This window comes from Scyliorhinus torazame, chromosome 21, assembly GCF_047496885.1.
Source record: "Scyliorhinus torazame isolate Kashiwa2021f chromosome 21, sScyTor2.1, whole genome shotgun sequence".
In the NCBI taxonomy this organism is placed as follows: Eukaryota; Metazoa; Chordata; class Chondrichthyes; order Carcharhiniformes; family Scyliorhinidae; genus Scyliorhinus; species Scyliorhinus torazame.
Genome location: NC_092727.1, coordinates 43,690,417 through 43,710,469, shown reverse-complemented (window position 1 = coordinate 43,710,469; position 20,053 = coordinate 43,690,417). Strand labels below are relative to the sequence as shown.

General features: G+C 43.6%; 1 protein-coding gene across 1 annotated transcript in view; it reads left to right on the top strand.

Moving 5' to 3' along the window:
* esama (endothelial cell adhesion molecule a) overlaps window positions 1-20,053 on the top strand; it is a 169,737-nt gene that overhangs the window by 100,225 nt on the left and 49,459 nt on the right. The window contains exon 2 of the mRNA XM_072486714.1: window positions 18,776-18,915. Coding sequence (XP_072342815.1) covers window positions 18,776-18,915 — 140 coding nt within the window. The remainder of the gene's footprint in view (window positions 1-18,775; window positions 18,916-20,053) is intronic.

Sequence of the window (20,053 nt, the reverse complement as noted above, 5' to 3'; positions counted from 1 at the left end):
CGGAGAATCCCCACGAACGGACCACACCACCCCGCGCCGGCATGTGATTCTCCGTAGAGCGGAGGATCTGTGCCATTGGGGTTGGTGCGGCGCTGGTCGCGGGCCGCTCTACGCGGCCGGCCCGCCGATTCCCTGGCCCGTAATGGCCGAGCAGCCATTAAAGAGCTCATTCCCGCCGGTGCTGTTCTAACCTGCTCTGGGCCGGCAGGACCTCGGCGTGGAAGGGTCGTGTGGTGGCCTGTGTGGGGGAGGGGGGAGTCCAACCCAGGGGGGGCCTCCGATGTGGCCTGGCCCGCGATTGGGGCCCACCAATCGGCGGGACGGCCCCTGGGGCTGGGGGTCTCCTTTCCTACACGCCGGCCCCTGTAGTCCTGCGCCATGTTGCGTCGGGGCCGGCGCGTTGAAGGAGGCCACTGCGCATGTCCTGGTTGGCGTCGGCGCCACTGCGCATGTCCTCGTTGGCGTCGGCGCCACTGCGCATGTGCGGATCCAGCAGCGCACAGTTCGCGCTGGGATCGGCAGCTGGAGCGGCCCCTGTAGGGGCCAGAGTTAGTCCCGGGAGCGGCCCGTTCACGCCGTCATAAAAAGTGACTGCGTTTACGACGGCGTGGACACTCTGCCGCGGGATGGGAGAATCCTGCCCCAAATTCTTATCAGCGAGGCAATGTTGTCAGTCACCGATCCTGTTTTCACCCCCAGCCCCCAGCTTGGGCTTTGACAATGACAGTCCTGGGGACAGGTCAATTGTGCTGTCTCATTTTCATTTTCTAATAATACACTTAGGTAGTGGCCAACTTCTGTCAACTTGGTCAAATTGACTGATGGGTGGGGGATGGGCAGATGATTAAGAGAGAACTTGGTTCAATCTTTTTAAAATGACACTCTCGCGTATAAATGCACCAATTACGTTTTGCTGCGCGGAGGTAGGAATTTGGATCGAAGTGGAGTGTTTACCTTCCAGCTATGGGTTTCATCTCCAAGGGGGAGGGAAGAAAGTAGAAGGGGCACATCACCCTTTCCTATAGATCTGTTACAGGGCAAGACGATGGGGATGTTTCTTCCCTGTTTATTGGTGCAAGAACTATTTAAATGATTCAGATTCAATGCAGGCAGAAACGGGAGATGACTTCCCATGGCATTGTAAACCATCCAACATCCCAACACATCCAAATGTTTAGTAACAAAACCAAGGGATGAAAACCCTCTTCCTCCTTGTGAACCACAGAATGCAAAGGTTTGAAGTTCAATTTGCGATGTCTTGTTGATTTGGAGAATCTCGGCTGGTGTCGTACCAGGGGTAATATTGTCCCCTGGTTTAGAAAGGGATGTTCGTTTGTGACCCTGCTACTGATCACTATCCAGTGACCCTTGTGCTCATGTCCTACAGCCGAGACCCAGGATTGGGTTGTGGGCACCTCTCTGCCCTCCTTTCCAGTTCAGATACTCTGACACCTACTGTTGAGATTCCCAGATTGAAGCTGGGCACTTGAGCCATCACCTTTGGCGAAAGAGAGAGGAATTTCTCACAAACGTCAAGCTGGCGAGTGGATAACTGCTCTACCAGTGAACCAGTGATTGTGAGACCCCTGTTTAGCCAGTTGGAGCACTCTAGCCTCAGTCAGAAGGCTGCAGGTTCAAGCCCCCCACCAGAATTTGAACATTAGATCCAGTTGTCATTCCTGTGCATCAGTGAAGGAGTGCTGTGTTGCGAGAGTGCCATCTTTCAGATGAACTGTTAAACTGAGGGCCTGACTGCGTGAACATGGTCTGTGATGAGGTGATATATTCTTCCTGTTGTGAAGGGGTTCCCTGTTCCATCTAGGAATTAAACAAAGGAGTATGTTGTGGAACTGAGCTGTAGGAACTGGGAAAGTCGCCAGTTTGTGCTGCAGTGAGTCTTCAGATAACAGTCGAGGCCCCCAGTTGGGATTGTATGCTTGACCTCTCATATTAAGGATCCATTAACACTTAGAACAAGTTAATCTAGCCCTGTCGATACCCAGAAACCATGTGGTATCCTGGTCTATATGCATCCCTCAATCACCACAAAACAGATTATCTGGTCATTATCGCAGTTGTTGAGCACATATCGGCTGCCACACCTCCTACATTACAACAGTGACTATACTTCCAAATGTATTTCATGACAGGTAGTCAAATGTGCGTTGAGATGTCATGTCATGAAAAGTGCGATCTAAATGCAAGTCTTTTTTTTAGCACTACGAGCTGAAACAAGAGCTCTCTGTTCGAAAGTGAAAATATTGGTTGAAGATGTAGTTGGCATTGATAACGCTTGGCCCATGGTTGCACAACCTGCCAACGCAGACTCTCCAATCTGGTCGAGCTACAAAAGGACGCAGTGCCAGAGGACTTTAAACAGAGGGTCCCGACTGCTTATGGGGACACATCCCAATATCTGGCACTATATTCGAGTCTGGGATGTGGGCATGGGATGGGGTGAGGTAGAAAACTGGTGGAGCAGAGCAGGGTGTTTGAAACCCCACTCCGTTGGAAATGAGCCAAGGAATGTTTAAACAGCGGGCCAGGCTCATTTCTTATTGCCATGGGAATTGGATACAGAAATGTTGCTTTGTTGTGTTATCCTGAGACCTTCTATTTTATAAATGTCAGGAATCAGCCGCATGCCGCCGTTTCTTGTAGCCAACAACCGAAACAAGGCGGATTGCAGTTAGGAGAGCTGTCGAAGCCAATGGAAACTGGGTGGGGTGAACCGAATGGTCCACGCTTGTACTCTGAAGATGCTAGTAACATGGGGAAGAATAATCTGTTGGTTCCGTTGGATATGAAAGTCAGAGATCTTGTCTGCAACAGCTCTATGCTTCAAGGAATAGCCAAAGTCTTCCAATTTCCTATGCAGCTGTCATCCATTAGCGAGACTGAAGCTCCCCACTTGTCACAATATGTTCCGGCCCTTTGTTTCTTTCCCCCTCCACCCCCTACCCCATGCTGAATTCCCTATCTCGGGCTGGTCGCCATGAATAACCGAGGTAAGAGAAATTGACCCACATTCTCCACAGCAACTGTCTTGCACCCACTATGTTTTATTGCTGAGTCTTGGGGACTGGTTTAGCACAGTGGGCTAAACAGCTGGCTATTATTGCAGAACAAGACCTGCAGCGTGGGTTCAATTCCCATACTGGCCTTCCCGAACAGGCACCAGAATGTGGCGACAAGGGGCTTTTCACAGTCACTTCATTGAAGCCTACTTGTGACAATGAGCAATTATTATTATGAATATTATTATCATCGAGGAGCGGGTCCTTTGCTCAGGGGATTTTCACAGTAACTTCATTGCAGTGTTAATGTAAGCCTACTTGTGACAATGAAGGTTTATTATTATTATTATGAGGGGAGCCTTGACTAAGAAACAAAATAAAGGTGCATTTCGAGGAGGAAAGGTTTCCCTTTAAAAAAAATAATTTTAGAGTACCCAATTCTTTTTTTCAATTAAGGGGCAATTTAGCGTGGCCAATCTATCTAACCTGCACATCTTTGGGTTGTGGGGGTGAAACCCACACAGATCCTGGGAGAATTGGGAAACTCCACATAGACAGTGACCCAGAACCGGGATGGGACGTCGAACCTCGGTGCGTGAGGCAGTAGTGCTAACGGTTGCCTCCTTTATTGACTAATATCAAAACCCCTCATAATCTAAGTTTGGTGGATGAGTTGAATACAACGCAGAACAGTGCAGATAATAACAGGAGGGATGTGAGAAGCAAGTTTGCATCCTTGTGGGGGAAATGATTCCCCTGCCACATTTTGAGAAATGTGTTGAGCGTCTGCTCTCTTTGCATGGAGCCTGTACAACACTGCCCCCTTGTGTGCCCCTAGGTTGACAGTGAATAGTGCCTCGTGAGTCTTACTGTTTGCAGGAGTTTCAGCCACTTCTGCTGACAGTGGTAGTTAAAGACCAGCAGGATTTGGTGAAACACCTGTTGGAGACTGAGGTGAGGTGACAATTTTGTTTTTTGTCAAACAAATGTTTTATTGCTGAGTCTGAGAGTTCTGATGGCACACTGCTGTAGTGTAAGGGGGTTGGTTTGCTCAGTTGGCTGGACAGTTTGTTCATGATGTGGAGTGATGGGCGGCAGAATGGGTTGAATTCATGTACAGGTTGAGGTTATTCATCAAGGCCCCGCCTTCTCACCTTGCCCCTCACCTGAGTTGTGATGACCCTCTGTTTAAATTGCCACCAGTCAACTCTCTCTGAGAAGGGAGAGCAGTCTATCTCTCTCTGGGAGTGTGGCAACATTTTTTTTCATAGAATCCCTGCAGTGTCAGCCCATCGAATCTGCACCGACCCTTGGAAAGAGCACCATACCTCGGCCCATGCCCCTAACCTTTTGGACACTAAGGGACAATTTAGCATGGCCAATCCATTTAACCTGCACATCTTTGGACTGTGGGAGAAAACTGGAGCACCCGGAGGACACCCACACTGTCATGGGGAGAAAGTGCAAACTCCACACAGGCGGTCACCCAAGGCCAGAATTGAACCCGGGTCCCTGGTACTGTGAGGCAGTATGCCATCCAGTATAAGAAGTCTTGGGAGCTGCACTTTTATATTGGGTAGATCGTCTGTGTATGAATAAGGTTGGATATTTCAAAGCAGTTGTCTGAATCATAGTACAAGAGCCATCCAATCCAGTGCAAAAGACCAGCACTGGGTGTAAATCTGGTTTGTCCTGTTTAAATTTTGCAGGCCCTGAGATTATCAAAGAGCTGTCCTGACTGCTTCATAGGTGAATGAATCTTTAAAGTAGGGCACCTATCAACAACTTTGGGTATAAGGAAATGAAAAGGCCTATTATTTACAAAGCGCTGAGAAAAAATAGTCTGACTCTATGTTGGGCAGCGCCTTTTCCCGGGGATATTTAATCCATTAAATTGGCCTTCACTGGGTCCATGTTGCACCTGTAAAACAGGCTTGTCAAGGTCCAATGCTTACCCCAAGATGCAAACTAGACAGTGTGCATAAACTAGCATCTTGGTCAAAGCTATTGTTGGAACACGGGAGAGCATCCCTGTACAAAAGAGATTAAAAGAGTAGGTTAACTGTGCTTTGTGAAAACTCTTTTCGCTTAAACCTGAATATCCCAATTCAATATATAATGACTTCTGCTTCATATTTAAGAGCCTAAAATGACATTCTGTTTAAGGATGCATTCAATGAAACTGATCTGTTAAAGGAGAGATTTAATTTAAACTGAAATATTTTTCTATCTCTGTAGTTTAATCCCTTTCAGATGATGTTTAATGTCTTTAAGCCACATATCGGCAGAATCTACTTAGCGATATCTATAATTTAGAATTCAAAGAATCCCACCATTAAAACATTGTACAGATTTGAATCCCAAAACTCCTCAACTATATTTTTTATTGAATCTTTCTTAACATTTGCAATAATTAATCTTATTTATGATAAATATGGATAATACATTTTGGTAGCAATCATAAATTTGTTGAAAATAAAATTGTCTTCAGTATTCTAGTCCTCTGCAGCTTTGGTAGTAATGTACAAACATTTAATACGTCTGAATGATGGTGCTCTGCATAAATTTAATGGAAGTGCTAACCTTCTTAAATTAACTGGTTGGAAACCGGCATGAAAATGGTGTTAAGTGGGCATGCATTAGGCATTAAATTATAGTCCTCTCTAGATCGACTTCTAATCCGACACAAATTGTATTAACGTCTTCTGATCTTCCTCTCCAATGACAATGGGAACAGGTGTCAGCCATGTGGCCCATCGATCTCACTCCGCCATTCATGGCTGACGATCCTCCTCCATGGCATTTTCCCCCTGATATCCCCTAATGTAATTAGTACCCAGAAATCGGATCGATTTGTGATTGAGCATCCACAGTGGAATTCCAAAGATCCACTACCCTCTTTCGGTGAAGAGATTTATCCTTATCTCAGTCTTAAATGGCCTACACCTTATTCTGAGACTGATGTCTCACCTGGTTCTAGTCTCGCCAGCCAGAGGAAACCGCTGATTCACATCTATCCTGGCATGCCCTGAAATTTCAGTGAGATTACCTCTCATTCTTCGCAACATTACATTCACTTCCATGCGATCGAGTGCAGTGGGCAGACCTTTGAGCACCTTTTAAGATAAGTTAGATTGGAGGTGAGAGTGCTTAATTGCTGATTTAGGAGGCTCTTCAAATATTCTTGTTTTCTGAGGTACACAGTCATTAGTGTGTTTAAAAATGTTTCCTGAAAATAATTTTAAGAAGCTAACTAGTGCACAGCAACAAAAGTAGCAAATGGCTCTGCAATGAAAATCATCTTAAATCTGATTACTCTGTAGAGGATTTGATTGCTTACATGTCTTTTTTTTTGTTGGAGAAACTGATTTGCAGCTGTATTAATAAAAGTGCATCTGATTATAGTTCTTGAATGCACTTTGATGTTGAGACAGAGAGAATTATTTTGCATTATGCTCCTGATTGTGCTGGTTGTTCAAAGATTTTTATGTCCATAATTATGCAAATTAATTTTAAAGGAGACTTCAACTGTAACCTGGTCAATGCAACTTCAATTGCATTTTCGGTACAGACTACTCCATTATTTGTAGCATTCCCATGATACCTTAGATGTAACAAATTTATGCCAAAAGAAAATACTACTTTTTCCGGTCAGTTTTTCTGATTTGATAATCTTGCCTTCTCCCCAAAGAGAGAAGTTGAACAGCTGTCAGTTTGTGAAATATCTAACACCAATAGCCTGCTTCGTTGGCTGTCCCTTGATTGAACGATGACATTACTCTGGGCTGTGGGTTTCTGCCATGGCTCTTCATGTGACTGAACAGGCCGATTCTCGACTCCCGGATCATTGGGCACAAGACATCCCATGAGGTAGTGAGATCCGGAGTGTGGGATTCACTTCATTTCCTTTCCTTCTCTGCCTGCCGCTCTGAATCATAGAATCCCTACAGTGCAAAGGGAGGCCATTCAGCCATTGAGCCCCCGCCAACCCTCTGAAAGAGGACTCCACCCAAGCCCCCATTCCTGCCCTATCCCAATAGCCCTTAACCAAACCTACATATCCCTGGACAATAAGGGGCAATTTTTAAGCAAGGTTAATCCACCTAAAGTGCACATGTTTGGACTGCAAGGGGAAACCGGAGCACCCAGACGAAACCCATGCAGACACAGAGAATGTGCAAACTCCACACACAGTCACCCAAGGCAGGAATTGAACCTGGCCCCTGGAGCTAACCACTGTGCCACCGTGCCTCAACATTTTTTTGTAAGTCGAAGCATGAGGCAGCTTGATGGACACATTGCTGACATTTTGAATGATTGGTAGCAAGATCCTCCCCGTGTCAATGCTGCCAAGATTCAAAGAGAGCTTCAGAGTTGCTTTCAAAGCATTTTCTTGGTTCCTCCCTGTCCAGTACACTAGGATTTCTGTTGACTTGTGAAGGTCTTGGCAAACACTTGTGCCCTAGGTCACTATAGGTTATGCTGGGTCACTGGCTGTGCAGAGTTTGCATGTTCTCCCCGTGTCTGCGTGGGTTTCCTCCGGATGCTCCAGTTTCCTCCCACAGTCCAAAGATGTGCAGGTTAGGTGGATTGGCCATGCTAAATTGCCCTTAGTGTCCAAAAAGGTGAGAAGGGGTTATTGCGTTATGGAGATAGGGTGGTAGTGAGGGCTTCCCTGGGTCAGTGCAGACTCGATGGGCCGAATGGCCTCCTTCTGCACTGTATGTTCTAACAATAGTTTGTAGAGTGCTGAATTGGCACAGCTGATCCATTGTTGGATCTCCTCATGAATGGTGGCCTTTTTGAGCGAGGTGGCTGCCAAGGTAAGGGAAATGCTCAACATATTCCAGAATGTCTCCTTCAAAATGGGAGGAGGGATATTTGGCCTGTAACTAAAATTGGGAATAAGTCTGTTTAATTTTGTACAGGAAACATCTCAGGAATTAATTTAAAGGAATAGGCTGGAAAAGCATCTAAACATCATAGCAAGCACCAGACAACTGATAAGCAATGCCGTAGGAGATCAGTATGTCCAAACTTTAGGCGCTGTACAATTGTACCTAAATGTGTCACCTTCCTTTTTGGTTACAGATCCAACAGGGGGTTGGCCCCCATAATATGTTGAGATTATAATCTCAACATGAGAGTTCAATCATGAGTGTTCTAAAACATGGGATAATTTGCGATAATCCCCTTTACTCCTGGGCAGAATTTCAATATTTTACAGGAAATCTCATTTGTGCGTTAAACATTTTGAGGACTACTTAAAAAGAATCCAATGATTTTCAAACTTCTGCATGGCGGAATGCCTTCCAGGGTCCTTTGTTCCAAAACATGGTTTAGCTATCTAAAATAAAACATTAATTTGAGAAATAATATCTATTTAGTGTTCAATGGTTTGTTTGATCTGTGCTTGATTGTTAGTCCATTCACAGTCTATGTTTGCTGTGCTTAATTAATGAAAACTGTGGGTGGAGTTAGAGAATTAACTAACTGACACCTCTAGAGGATTCCAGAACCTGGATTCTTGTTGAGACTGTGGGTAGTAGAAATCTTGTAATTACTGAAATCATTTAAAGTACTGTGACCCAACCCATTGTAGACTTACAACTAGTGTCATCTGTGCATTGCCCTGAGATAAATCATACCTGAAGATATATATTAAACCAGAGAATACATATCAATTTGTATAAACAGCTGCAAGAATTACAGAGCTCTCAGGATATGGAGCTTACAGTGTGCTGACTGACCCCAGTTGGAGCAAAATCTAAATGGAGCACTACATATGGGAATAGTGTTTTTTCCCCCTCGTTACCTGGGTGGTAATTTGGTGATGATAATTGCACACCCACTTGTAGAATCTGCATGATTTTCATACTGTTGATATCTACGTCTGTCTCTGGTTAGACATTGGATTGGACTTTACAAGTATTTTAAAAATAACTTGATCCATCATGTCATGTTGCTCTCTTACAAAATCATTCCAATAAATCTATTCCATGGTGCAAATTGTAGCTTTGCATGGATTAAACTCAAGGATGTAATTCAGGTTAAGAGTCAGCACAGACATGGGGTGGTCAAATCATTTATTTTTTGCATTGTTCTTTAGTGCTGATCTTGGGTGAGTGACGAGTGGGTCCGTTGAAAAGCAACCAGTTGCTATCTGGTGAATACAAATCTCCATTGCCTTCTGTTGCTTATTTTAATTGCTTGCGTAGAATTTTTATGTTTTGAAGAATTGAATTGGTGGGTTCAATTGGACATCTAAACTGTAACAGGAATAGGACTGAGGGCCAATAGCTGGACCATTGCTCAGATTCCCCTTAGGCATGCCTAAAATATTACACAGTGGATTTTAACATTGTCCTTTATAACTTATGACATTGTTCATGTTGAAACACCTTGAAATTACTTATTAAAGGGGCGGCACGGTTGCACAGTAGTCAGCACTGCTGCCTCAAGGCGTCGAGGGCTAGGGTTCGATCCTGGCCCCTGGCCACTGTGCAAATCTCACTGTGTATGTGTGGGTCTCACCCTACAACCCAAAGATGTGCAGGGTAGGTGGATTGGCCACGCTAAATTGCCCCTTAATTAAAAAAAAATACTTGTTAAAGTGCACTGGCTGTGGTTGTTGTGAAGGTAAATGGGGCAACCATTCTGCATAATCAAATTCTCAGCTTCTTCCCCACAGCTACCAGACTCCTCAACGACACTCCCTTGGACTGATTTGTTCCCTGTAAGAACACTATTCACAGCGCCCTATGCTGCTTTTTTTTTGCTCTTGTTTCCCACTGTAACCAATCACTATTTGTTGATGTACCATTTTCAATGTACTCTGTCAATTATTCTTTTGTCTATTATGTACGTACTGTGTACGATCCCTTGGCCGCAGAAAAATACTTTTCACTGTACTTTGGTACATGTGACAAGGTAAGCAAACAAGTCGGTTGCCTGCATTTGATGGCCTTTGATGAAAAGGACCATTGACTCGGCAACTCCCTGCTCAGATGCTAATCATAAAAATGAAGGTTGACGTAAAGTGGAATTCTAGATTTAAATGATATGTTGTCCTAGATGTGCATTGATAGCCCTGTCAATGTTCTTGGTGTTATGGGTCAGGGTTTAGAGAATCCCAAAGTGTATCATGGAGTTCACCTGACCCACAACTTTTAATAGATTGTGGTATGGGGAGCACACGGCTCACTCTACAGGTGTGGTACAGCAGAAAATGGGCCCGTGGTTTTTAAAACAATGTTTATTCTATGAACTCAAGTTAACTTTTCTAAAACAAACAGTGAACATCTTAGCAACCAGTAAATCAAATACACCCCCCAAAGAATACAACACTAAGTAATCTGTATGTGTTCTTTTAACATCCAAAAGGCTTAACAAACCTCCAAACAGGAGCACATCAGGGTTTACATTCAAGACTGAAAACATTTATACTTCTTCTGAATTCACCAAATGATCCATAGATAATTTTTGGATGGCAGAAAACAGCAGCAGTGCAGCTCAGTTTTAACTTCAGATTCAGCTAACTGAAAAACACAGACACACCCAAGCTCTTTCTCAAACTGAAACTAAAAAGCAGAAGTGGAGCTCAGCTCCACCCACACTCTGACATCACTCCAGTAACATGAGCAGCTCCATTTCTTAAAGGTACATTTCTTAAACACTCATTTCTTCAAGGGTACTGTCACATGACATTGGATCATTTTTGGTAGTCACCTTGTTTTCAAACTTATCGTTGTTAGATCCAGACCTTTACGCTGGTGATTTGTTTACTATAGTCTTCAGAAACTTTGTAGTTTAGCTTCCGATTTTTTAATGTTGTAATTTGCCAAGTGTTGAATTTGCTACAAGCGTGCTTAAAATTAGTTTTGAAGAAAGCAAGTGCACAAGGAGGCGAGATAATGAAAATGTTCTGGGAATTTTTTACTGAAAGGAATTACAGCTGAAATATCCAAACAATATAGATTCAGTTCCTTTGATATGAGCTTTTCTAATCCAAGCAACAATAAGAGGAAGAACAAGCCTTCCTTCTACCCCTCTGACCGTGATATTCGGACTACATTTTAATCCTCCTTGCTTTCTTAACTCGTATACGAGGAGACCCGTAATCTGCAGTAATATTTTATGGGTTTTTGCCTTACTGAGTGGATTTCAAATCTGGTAATCCCCTCCTTCCAAGAATGCAATTTCTCTTGTACTAACCAGGAAACGTCAATGTTAAAAGTTCTTTTTTTGTGCTGTTAGGTAACAGACCAGACTCCAACTTTTGTTAAAATACTGGACCAGAACCCCATACTATATTTCAATTTGTAAAACTTGAGAGGAAAGGATACTTCACACCATGAGCGATGATGAGACCAATAGGTATCTTTGAGGTTAAAAAAAACTTGAATTTAAACACAGAATTAACCACATTAACATCAAAGAAAATGGCTTTCGAATTATGATTTAAAAGGTTCTTAAACCATCTACACGGCCACTAATTCCAATTAAGCAACCCAATACAGTTCAAATGCCACTTGTAAATAAAGTTAACAAAACAGGTTACTTATCTGCGTAGCTACTTTTAGAGATCTTTTCAAGAGCAGATCCAGTACACTTCTGTCTTGTCAGACTCGAATCGTATGGCTAACAGTTGTTCAACTTAAAATCTTAGAACAGACTGCAAAGCTAAAGACAGACCTGGCTCCTACCACTAATTTCATCTGTATTCTACTAAATTCAATGATCTGCTTAGCTTGGATTAAATACATGCTCTCGTAAATTGTCTACACTCCAGGGAGCCATCCAACATACAAACAATGTTCAATTAGTCCTTTATCTGTAACCAATTAAGTAATTGGAATGAATGAGTACCTCACCTTTTTACTACTCTTTTTAATTATAGCTTCAGTAGATACATTGTCTGTATGTATTGTAAACCAGGGCTTTAACAACATGCCACAAATATGAAATATGTATCAATTTCTTACATCCATCACAGGACCTGTCTAATTCCATCACCCCACTCTTGAAGCTGTAGCCTGTGGTTAACAGCAACTCTAGCACAAATCTGGTGTTCTTGTTAAAAGGATCAGGGGTTGTAGGTAAAAAGGAGGAGAATGAGGATTAGGAACATATCAGTCATGATTGAATAGCGGACCAGACTTGATGGGCTGAATGGCCTAATTCTGTTCCTATATCTTGTGGTCTTATGGATCTGATACGCAACAACCGCATCCAAATCAACGAGAACAAACGTTCAGCATGGCCAAGTGTACAACATGCACCACGCCCATATGGCCTTTTTAAGCAACACAGAAGATGTATTATGGAATTGTGGAGGACAACGACAGCTTGCATTGATGCGGCACTTTTTTAACTGTTGGAGAACTCCAACAACGCACCACAAAAAAGGTGCAAGGTAGATTTGAGAAAGGAGTATTGGCAGTTTAATCATAGTCAAAGAGATAGATACAGTATCTGTGGAAAGGGAAACACAGTTGACCTTCCTTCAGAGCCCAGCTTCTGGAATCCGCTGGCATTTCATCTTTTCACAGGTGCTGACAGATCTGCGTTTGTCCAGCTTTTTCTGTTTTTATTTCAATTTCCTGCTTCCGCAGTGTTTTGCTTTGTCAAAGAGAGAATTTCGGAGTGGGGGGTGGGGTGGGGGGGGGGGGGGGGGTGGAATATGGAACTGGACAGGTTCCAAAAAGAAATTCCAAATACTGGTGTCTCAATTGGCGGAAGCTCAACTGTCAGTGGGTGATATGAAAGCTGGGGGAGATGTACCAGAGGCTGGAGTTGGAGGGAGGATGGAGGATTTTACAGAAATGAGAAGGGAAAAATCATGGGGGAACCTCAATATGAGGATGAGCATTTACAACTGACCTTATGGTGACCATAAGCAAGGACGGGCATTGCAAGGACAGTTATCATAGTCAAATGGGATTTTGTGCATATCGTAGGATCCGATCAGAGTTTTGGATGACTTCAGATTAAGAGGGGTGGAGAATAGATTCGGCCAGCAATTAGATTTATAGGTGATACGGTGTAATAATGATGTAGAGGCCCAGACTAATGCTCTGAAGGTGTGGGTTTAAATCCCAACGTGGAATTTTAATTCAGTTGATGAATCTTGAATATAAAGCTAGTATTCATAATGGTGACCATGACAACTATCATCGATTGTGGTAAAAAACCATCTGGTTCACTAATGTACCTTTTTGGGAAGAAAATCTGCCATCCTTGCCTGACCTATGTATGATCCCGACCCACAAATGTAGTTGACTCCTAACTGCCCTCTGAAATGGCCTTGCAAGCCACTCAGTTCAGCGGCAACAAATGCTGACCTTGCCAGTGACAGCCACATCCCATGAAAGAGTAATGAAAGATTTATGTTCCATGCAAGTTAGATTCTGACTCCCCAAACGCAAGAGGACTCTAAAGCATTGATTTGTATTTTATCGTTTTTGTTTTGTAAATCCGTCTTGTGAATTAATGACATTATTTCCAGTCTAATTATTCGTATAGTATCATTTGATTACGGGATCTAGCTCTACTGACTTTGTTACAATGTGGCCAAACAAAAATGGCACTCTCCCAAATCTAGATGAAGAGAAGGCATAGAGAAGCTGAGATAAATCGGCAAGTAAAGATGAGGTGAAAGGGTTTAAAACCTTGTCGAATTCAGCCCTTTAAAAAGAGCCTTGCAGTTATAGTGTGTTTTTCACAGCAACAAGATGTTCCCCCTTGGACATTCATGAATGAGCGGCCACAGTTTTATGCTAAGGGGTGGCAGATTTAAAAGAGAAATGAGGAGGAATTACTTGAGAGGGCCACGAATCTGTAGAATTCACTTTCCTAGTGTGCAGTGGACACCGGAAGGAGGAAAGAGATTGTGTTAAGAGATCGTGTTTTGATTAGTAGCATGATGAAGGATTGTGGGGAGTGGGCAGAAAGGTGGCGATGAGGCCGAGATGAGATCAGCCATGGCCATATTGAACGACGGAGCGGGCTCGGCGCTGAATTGCCTCCTCTTGCTCCTAGTTCTTTTATGTTCCAAAGTGTTTTTTAATCAATGAAATACTTGTGTAGTCACTGTTGTAATGTAAGAAATGGAGGGGCGGGCAGCCATTTTCACACAGCAAGATCCCAGAAACCCAAATTAGTTCATTGCTATATTATGCTGCAGTTTTGTGTTGTTTGAGGGAGAAATATTGGCTGGCACTCGTGGGGGTGAGGGACAATGCCTCCATTCGTTGTGACTTGCAGAGGGCAGGCAGGATAACCAAAGAGAGTGAGGGATATTTGGCACAAAACTGACTGCAGCAACATTGACAAAACCGAGGCATGAGGGAGGTTGTGATTGATGGTATGAACTGCACAAGTGTTGAACAAGTCCAGCGCTGACCTCGAGAACTACATGGTCAGCCATGGAAATCAAATACTCGTTGCTTTTAGCGCCAACCGTCACCTTTAAGCATTCCCGTTTCTGGTACAAACAATTTGTCTGCAGAGCAATCTTCCTCTGCACTCCCCGTTAAAGAGTTTCAGGGTACAGGGTAGAGTTCCCACTACAGAAATTTGAAGCACTTGGAAGGTCAGTTGTAGCATGAGTTAGGTACACAATAGAATTTTCCCCGTTTGTAGAATAGACCACGCCCTTCAATTCTATTCCGCAGAGTCTAAAACTAAATCTCTGTTAAAATACTGGAATGCTGTTCAATAGGCCATTGTTGCTATTGAAAATCAGCCCCCCAAATGACCATTGTTTTTTCTTCATTCAGGGGATGTGGGTGTCGCTGGGACAGGATCTGTTGCCTATCCCTAATTGCCCTTGATCTGAATGGGTTGCTTGGTCATTTCAGAAGGGAACCAAGAGTCAGCCAGATTGCTGTGGGTCTCGAGCCACATGCAGGCCAGACCAGGGGTGCAATTCTCTCCCCGCTTTGCATCTAAATGGGGTTCATGCTGGCCGGTGAACCAATCACAATGTTCCCAACCCACGATGCCCGAGGACGTAAACCAGACTCGCCTATTTAAATTAGTCTGAAAATTCAGTTAACTATGTGCAGCCCGTTCGAGGCTGGAGGCTCCCACCAGCCCCACTGGTGGAGTGGGATGCCAGCGCGCATTCGCGTTGGTTTCCAAAAACGGAAACCAGAAGTAATGACCATCATGGGGGTCTTGGAGACTGTTGGAACCCCTGGGTGTGGGGGAACTTTCAACTTAACTTTGAGATCTGGGCACCCTTTAAAAAGAGCGCCACAATCTCTTAAGGAGCCGATCTTGCCGACATCTTTAGTTACCCAATCAAGAAAATGTGGGATATTTCAGTGGAATCTCCCCAAGCTCTAAAAATGATTTGAACTGGATTTGATTTATTGTCACATGTACCGAGATACAGTGAAAAGTATTTCTCTGTGTACAATCCAGACAGATCGTTCCATATATGAAAAAACAGAGGATATACGATAAATATACAATGTAAATACATAGACACAATACGGGTGAAGCATACGGAGTGTAGTACTACTCAGTAGAGAAGATGTGTGGTGAGATCAGTTCAGTCCATTAGAGAGTCATTCAGGAGTCTGGTAACAGCCGGGAAGAAACTGTTTTTGAATCTGCTGGTGTGTGTTCTCAGACTTTTGTTCTCCTGCCCAATGGAAGGAGTTGGTAGAGAGAATAATCCGGGTGGGAGGGGTCTTTTATTATGCTGCCCACTTTCCCAGCGCAGCAGGAGGTGTACACAGAGTCGATGGATGGGAGGCAGGTTCGCGTGATGGATTGGGCTGAGTTCATGACTCTGTAGTTTCTTACGGTTTTGGGCTGAGCAGTTGCCATACCAGGCTGAGATGCAGCCAGATAAGATGCCTCTGTATGTGGACATGCTGAATTTCTTTAGTTTCCAGAGGAAGTATAGGCGCTGTTGTGCTTTCTTGGTCATATCGCTGACGTGGGTTGACCAGACAGATTGTGTTGATTGTGAAGCTGTCAACCATCTCCACTTCGGCACCATCGATGCAGACAGGGGTGTGTACGATACTTTGCTTCATGAAGTCAATGAGCAGTTCCTTAGTTTTGCTGGCATTGAGGGATTTTGTCGTTACACCATGCCACTAGGCTCTCTCGCTCCCTCCTGTACTCTGACTCATTGTTGTTCGAGATCCGACCCACTGCGGTCGTGTCATCAGCAAACCTGTAGATGGAGTTGGAGCCGAATTTTGCCACAGTCGTGTGCATTGAGAGTATGGTAGGGGTTAAGTATGCAGCCTTGCAGGTCCCCGGTATTGAGGACAATTGTGGAAGAGGTGTTGTTGTTTATCCTTACTGATTGTGGCCTATGGGTCAGGAAGTTGAGTATCCAGTTGCAGAGGGAGGAGCCAAGTGCTAGGTTTTGGGTTTGGTTACGAGCTTGGCTGGAATTATGGTGTTGAAGCTGGAGCTGTAGTCAATGAATAGGAGTCTGATGTAGGAGTCCTTGTTGTCGAGATGTTCCAGGGTTGGAGTGTAGGGCCAGGGAGATAGCATCTGCTGAGGACCAGTTGTGGCAGGAATTGCAGTGGATCAAGGCATTCTGCAACAAAGGAGTTGATGTGTCTCATGATCAACCACTGGACGCAATTCATATGTCAAGGCTACCGGATGGTAGTCATTGCGGCATGTTTTCTGGTTCTTTGGCATCGGTATGATGGTGGTCTTCTGATGCAGGTGGGAAGCTTGGAAAGGACGCCTTATGAGGCATAGTGGATTTCGGGAAGCCCACATCTACCGGCTGCGCTTCCGATTGAGGATGATGCGGCCGGTAGATCGCGGCCTTCGTGTGGGTGAATTGCGATCTGGGTCACGCCCATACACCCGGCAAAAATCACCCCACGATTATCTGCCCAAAATGCCATTTTCGAGAGAATCGCATCCCAGGTAAGGACAGCAAATTTCCTTCCCTAAAGGGCACTTGGGACCAGATGGCTTTTAATTACTACCAACAATCCTTTCCTGGTCATCATTAGACTTTTAATTCCATTATTTTTTAAATTGACATCAAATTTCACCATCTGCCGTGGTGAAATCGGGTTCCCAGAGCATTGCCTTGGGTTTCTGGATAACAGGTCCAGTGATGACAACACTACCCCATTGCCTCTTCATGTGTGAACCTGATGGTGGTAAATGGTAGGTTATTTCACCCCTTTGCTGAGCTGCTTTCAGATCCTTATTCTTAATTGACATGGATGTATTTTCGAAAAATACAATTGTTTAATGATCAGAGCCAGATCTTGGTAAGAATGTCCAAGGCTGCAATTGAAATATCTTGGCTAGGAAATGCTAAATCAATTTCCGATTAGCTTTGACGTTACGACCAGATGAGAGAGCGTACAAGGGCTGCCCTGTTTTCCCGTCACTCCTTCGTTGATAATAATAGGGTTTTAAATTTACAAGAATGTGTGTCAAGTCAGTTCATGGACTCAACTGTTTACAGGCTGACTTCCCTGAGTTTAAACCAGTAAGAGGTTAATTCTTTATTGTGCTAACAACCTGGTTTAGCACAGGGCTAAATCGCTGGCTTTGAAAGCAGACCAAAGCAGGCCAGCAGCACGGTTCAATTCCCGTACCAGCCTCCCCGAACAGGTGTTGGAATGTGGCGACTAGGGGCTTTTCACAGTAACTTCATTTGAAGCCTACTTGTGACAATAAGCGATTTTCATTTCATAGGGGTTGTTTAGCACAGGGCTAAATCGCTGGCTTTGAAAGCAGACCAAGGCAGGCCAGCAGCACGGTTCAATTCCCGTAACATCCTCCCCGAACAGGTGCCGGATTGTGGCGACTAGGGGCTTTTCGCAGTAACTTCATTTGAAGCCTACTTGTGACAATAAGCGATTTTCATTTCATTTCAACCTATCCAGGTAATGATATTAGGAAATGCAAACACGCCCTGACTGTTGCAACTTTGTAAATACAAAATGCAAGTTACAGCAGAGGAGGTAAACCTCTGGCCAAATTAAGATTTGAGAGAAGGCAAAATATATTTAAAGATTCACTGCGTCCTTTTCTATGTTCGTGTCTGAGGCACATCTTAAAGCCATAGTTCTTGGTTTCTCTTGGAATTACTGCTGTGGAAGTTGGAGATGTTTTTGTCTGCTGTCCACAATCTGACACAAGCGAAACACTGAATCCATTTCAGTTGAAAGAGAAAGAGCCAAGCAGGTTGTTCTTTAACTTTAGATGTTCTTTCTCGGACTGCTCCAAAGCAAGAAGGGTTTTGTAATAAAACAAAATATCAAGGTGGTGATGCTGACTCCTCTCTCCATGGCAATTGAGTATTCCACAGAAGGTATTTGATTAGCCCATTCCCAGACAGGCCTTGGCTATTGGGTTATGGTCTCGGTAATTTTTAATCTCCAAGCTCTCATTTCGGAATAACTATGTAATGAGCTAGGGAGAACATATCAACATTGCCGTGGTGGCCATTTTCCATTAAGAAATTCCTTCACTCGACTAATGGAAATGAAATTTAGGTATTATCGTGATGCAAATGATAGCCATTTTACGTTTCAGTCCATCTTTGAAATAATTATTGACATCAGCAAGTGTAAAATTCGGCACATGTAAAATTCAATGAGGATTTAAACTGCCTTTTTAAAAGGTTCTGTATGTGAGTTGAGCAGATTACACTAAAATGATGGATCTCTATCAGTGAACAAGCCTCAGTTGCATATTAACTGAATATTCTATTCATATGTTAATACTTCTGTTGTCTGGTGCAGGTGTAAGATCATCAGAATTATCATTGAAGATGCCAAAAAGACAGATTATCGCTATTGGCCATACTGTGGTCCTGACCAGTTGGATCCCCATAAACACAACATTGAACTCTATTTCTTGGTATAAAGAGAATTCTGGGCAGGTAAGTTACATTATGAATTTAGGACTGAATTTTCACAGAGTTGTGGAGCCTTGCTTGACCTTTTAAAATGGTGGATGGAACCCAGCTCTGGAAGTCCCACTGCCATTTCCAACTGGTCCCATTCTTGATGGTATGGAGAGGGGCAGAATGTGAAGTGCACTTGTGTAAATGATGAATCGGCAAACTTATCTAATTTTCACTCCAGGAATGGCCTCAACCCACTCTGTGTTGCGTGACTTTATGGTGGATATGTAAATGTTCTTGAAAAGTGGATAAGCTATTTAGAAATGTCAAGTTATTTAAATCCCCTGCTCTTTAAAATTTGGAAAATAAACCTTGCCTGCGGTCTGTGAAAGTAAAACAAAATCTATTCCAGCAGTTTCATGAGGTGTTTGTTGACTTAAGACCACATTCTATCATTATAGCATTATTACTGCTTGACTGATTTCCACAACCAATTATTCTCACAGTAGGTGCATACAAGTTCCTAGTCTGACACTACCAACAGGTTATCAAAGATTAGATGTTGCTTCATGAATACAAATGTTTAAGGTATTAAATGCTTGAGGGGATTTAAATGTATTGAATGGAATTAGGACCATGTTTATTAAATAATAAACAATGTAATGGGCATTTAAAACCAATTTATTTCATATCTGCATGACTGCTGATGTCTGCTGTGGTGGTGAGTTAGCATAAAGGTTACGGGCAATGTGAGTTGGCACTAAATTTACAAAGAGGCTACAAGGGGGCATGAGGATGTGTGGAGAATCTTACTTTGCCATGGAGATATGAGGGGCCATTAGGGGTAGTTGGGGGCATGGTTTCACATAATTGGTATGGGTGGGAATGGGGAGTGGGTGGGTGAGGAGCTCTTAAGAGATGAAGGCTGGGAGGGGAGGGGCTGCCTTAATATCTAACAAAACGACTAGGGCAGAGTATCAAGGAACCAGGCAGGTCTTTTAACCATTCTGACCTTGGCAGCCCTTGTGGCCACATTGCATAAGTAGGCATCCAGAGTGGAGGTCCTGACTCCATTTTGTAACTCCATCATCTTCTTCGGGGAAGGGAAGGATGTCCTGAAAACATGATGAGAGGGAGGATCAGTTGGTACTTTAAGGAGTTTCCCATTTGAATT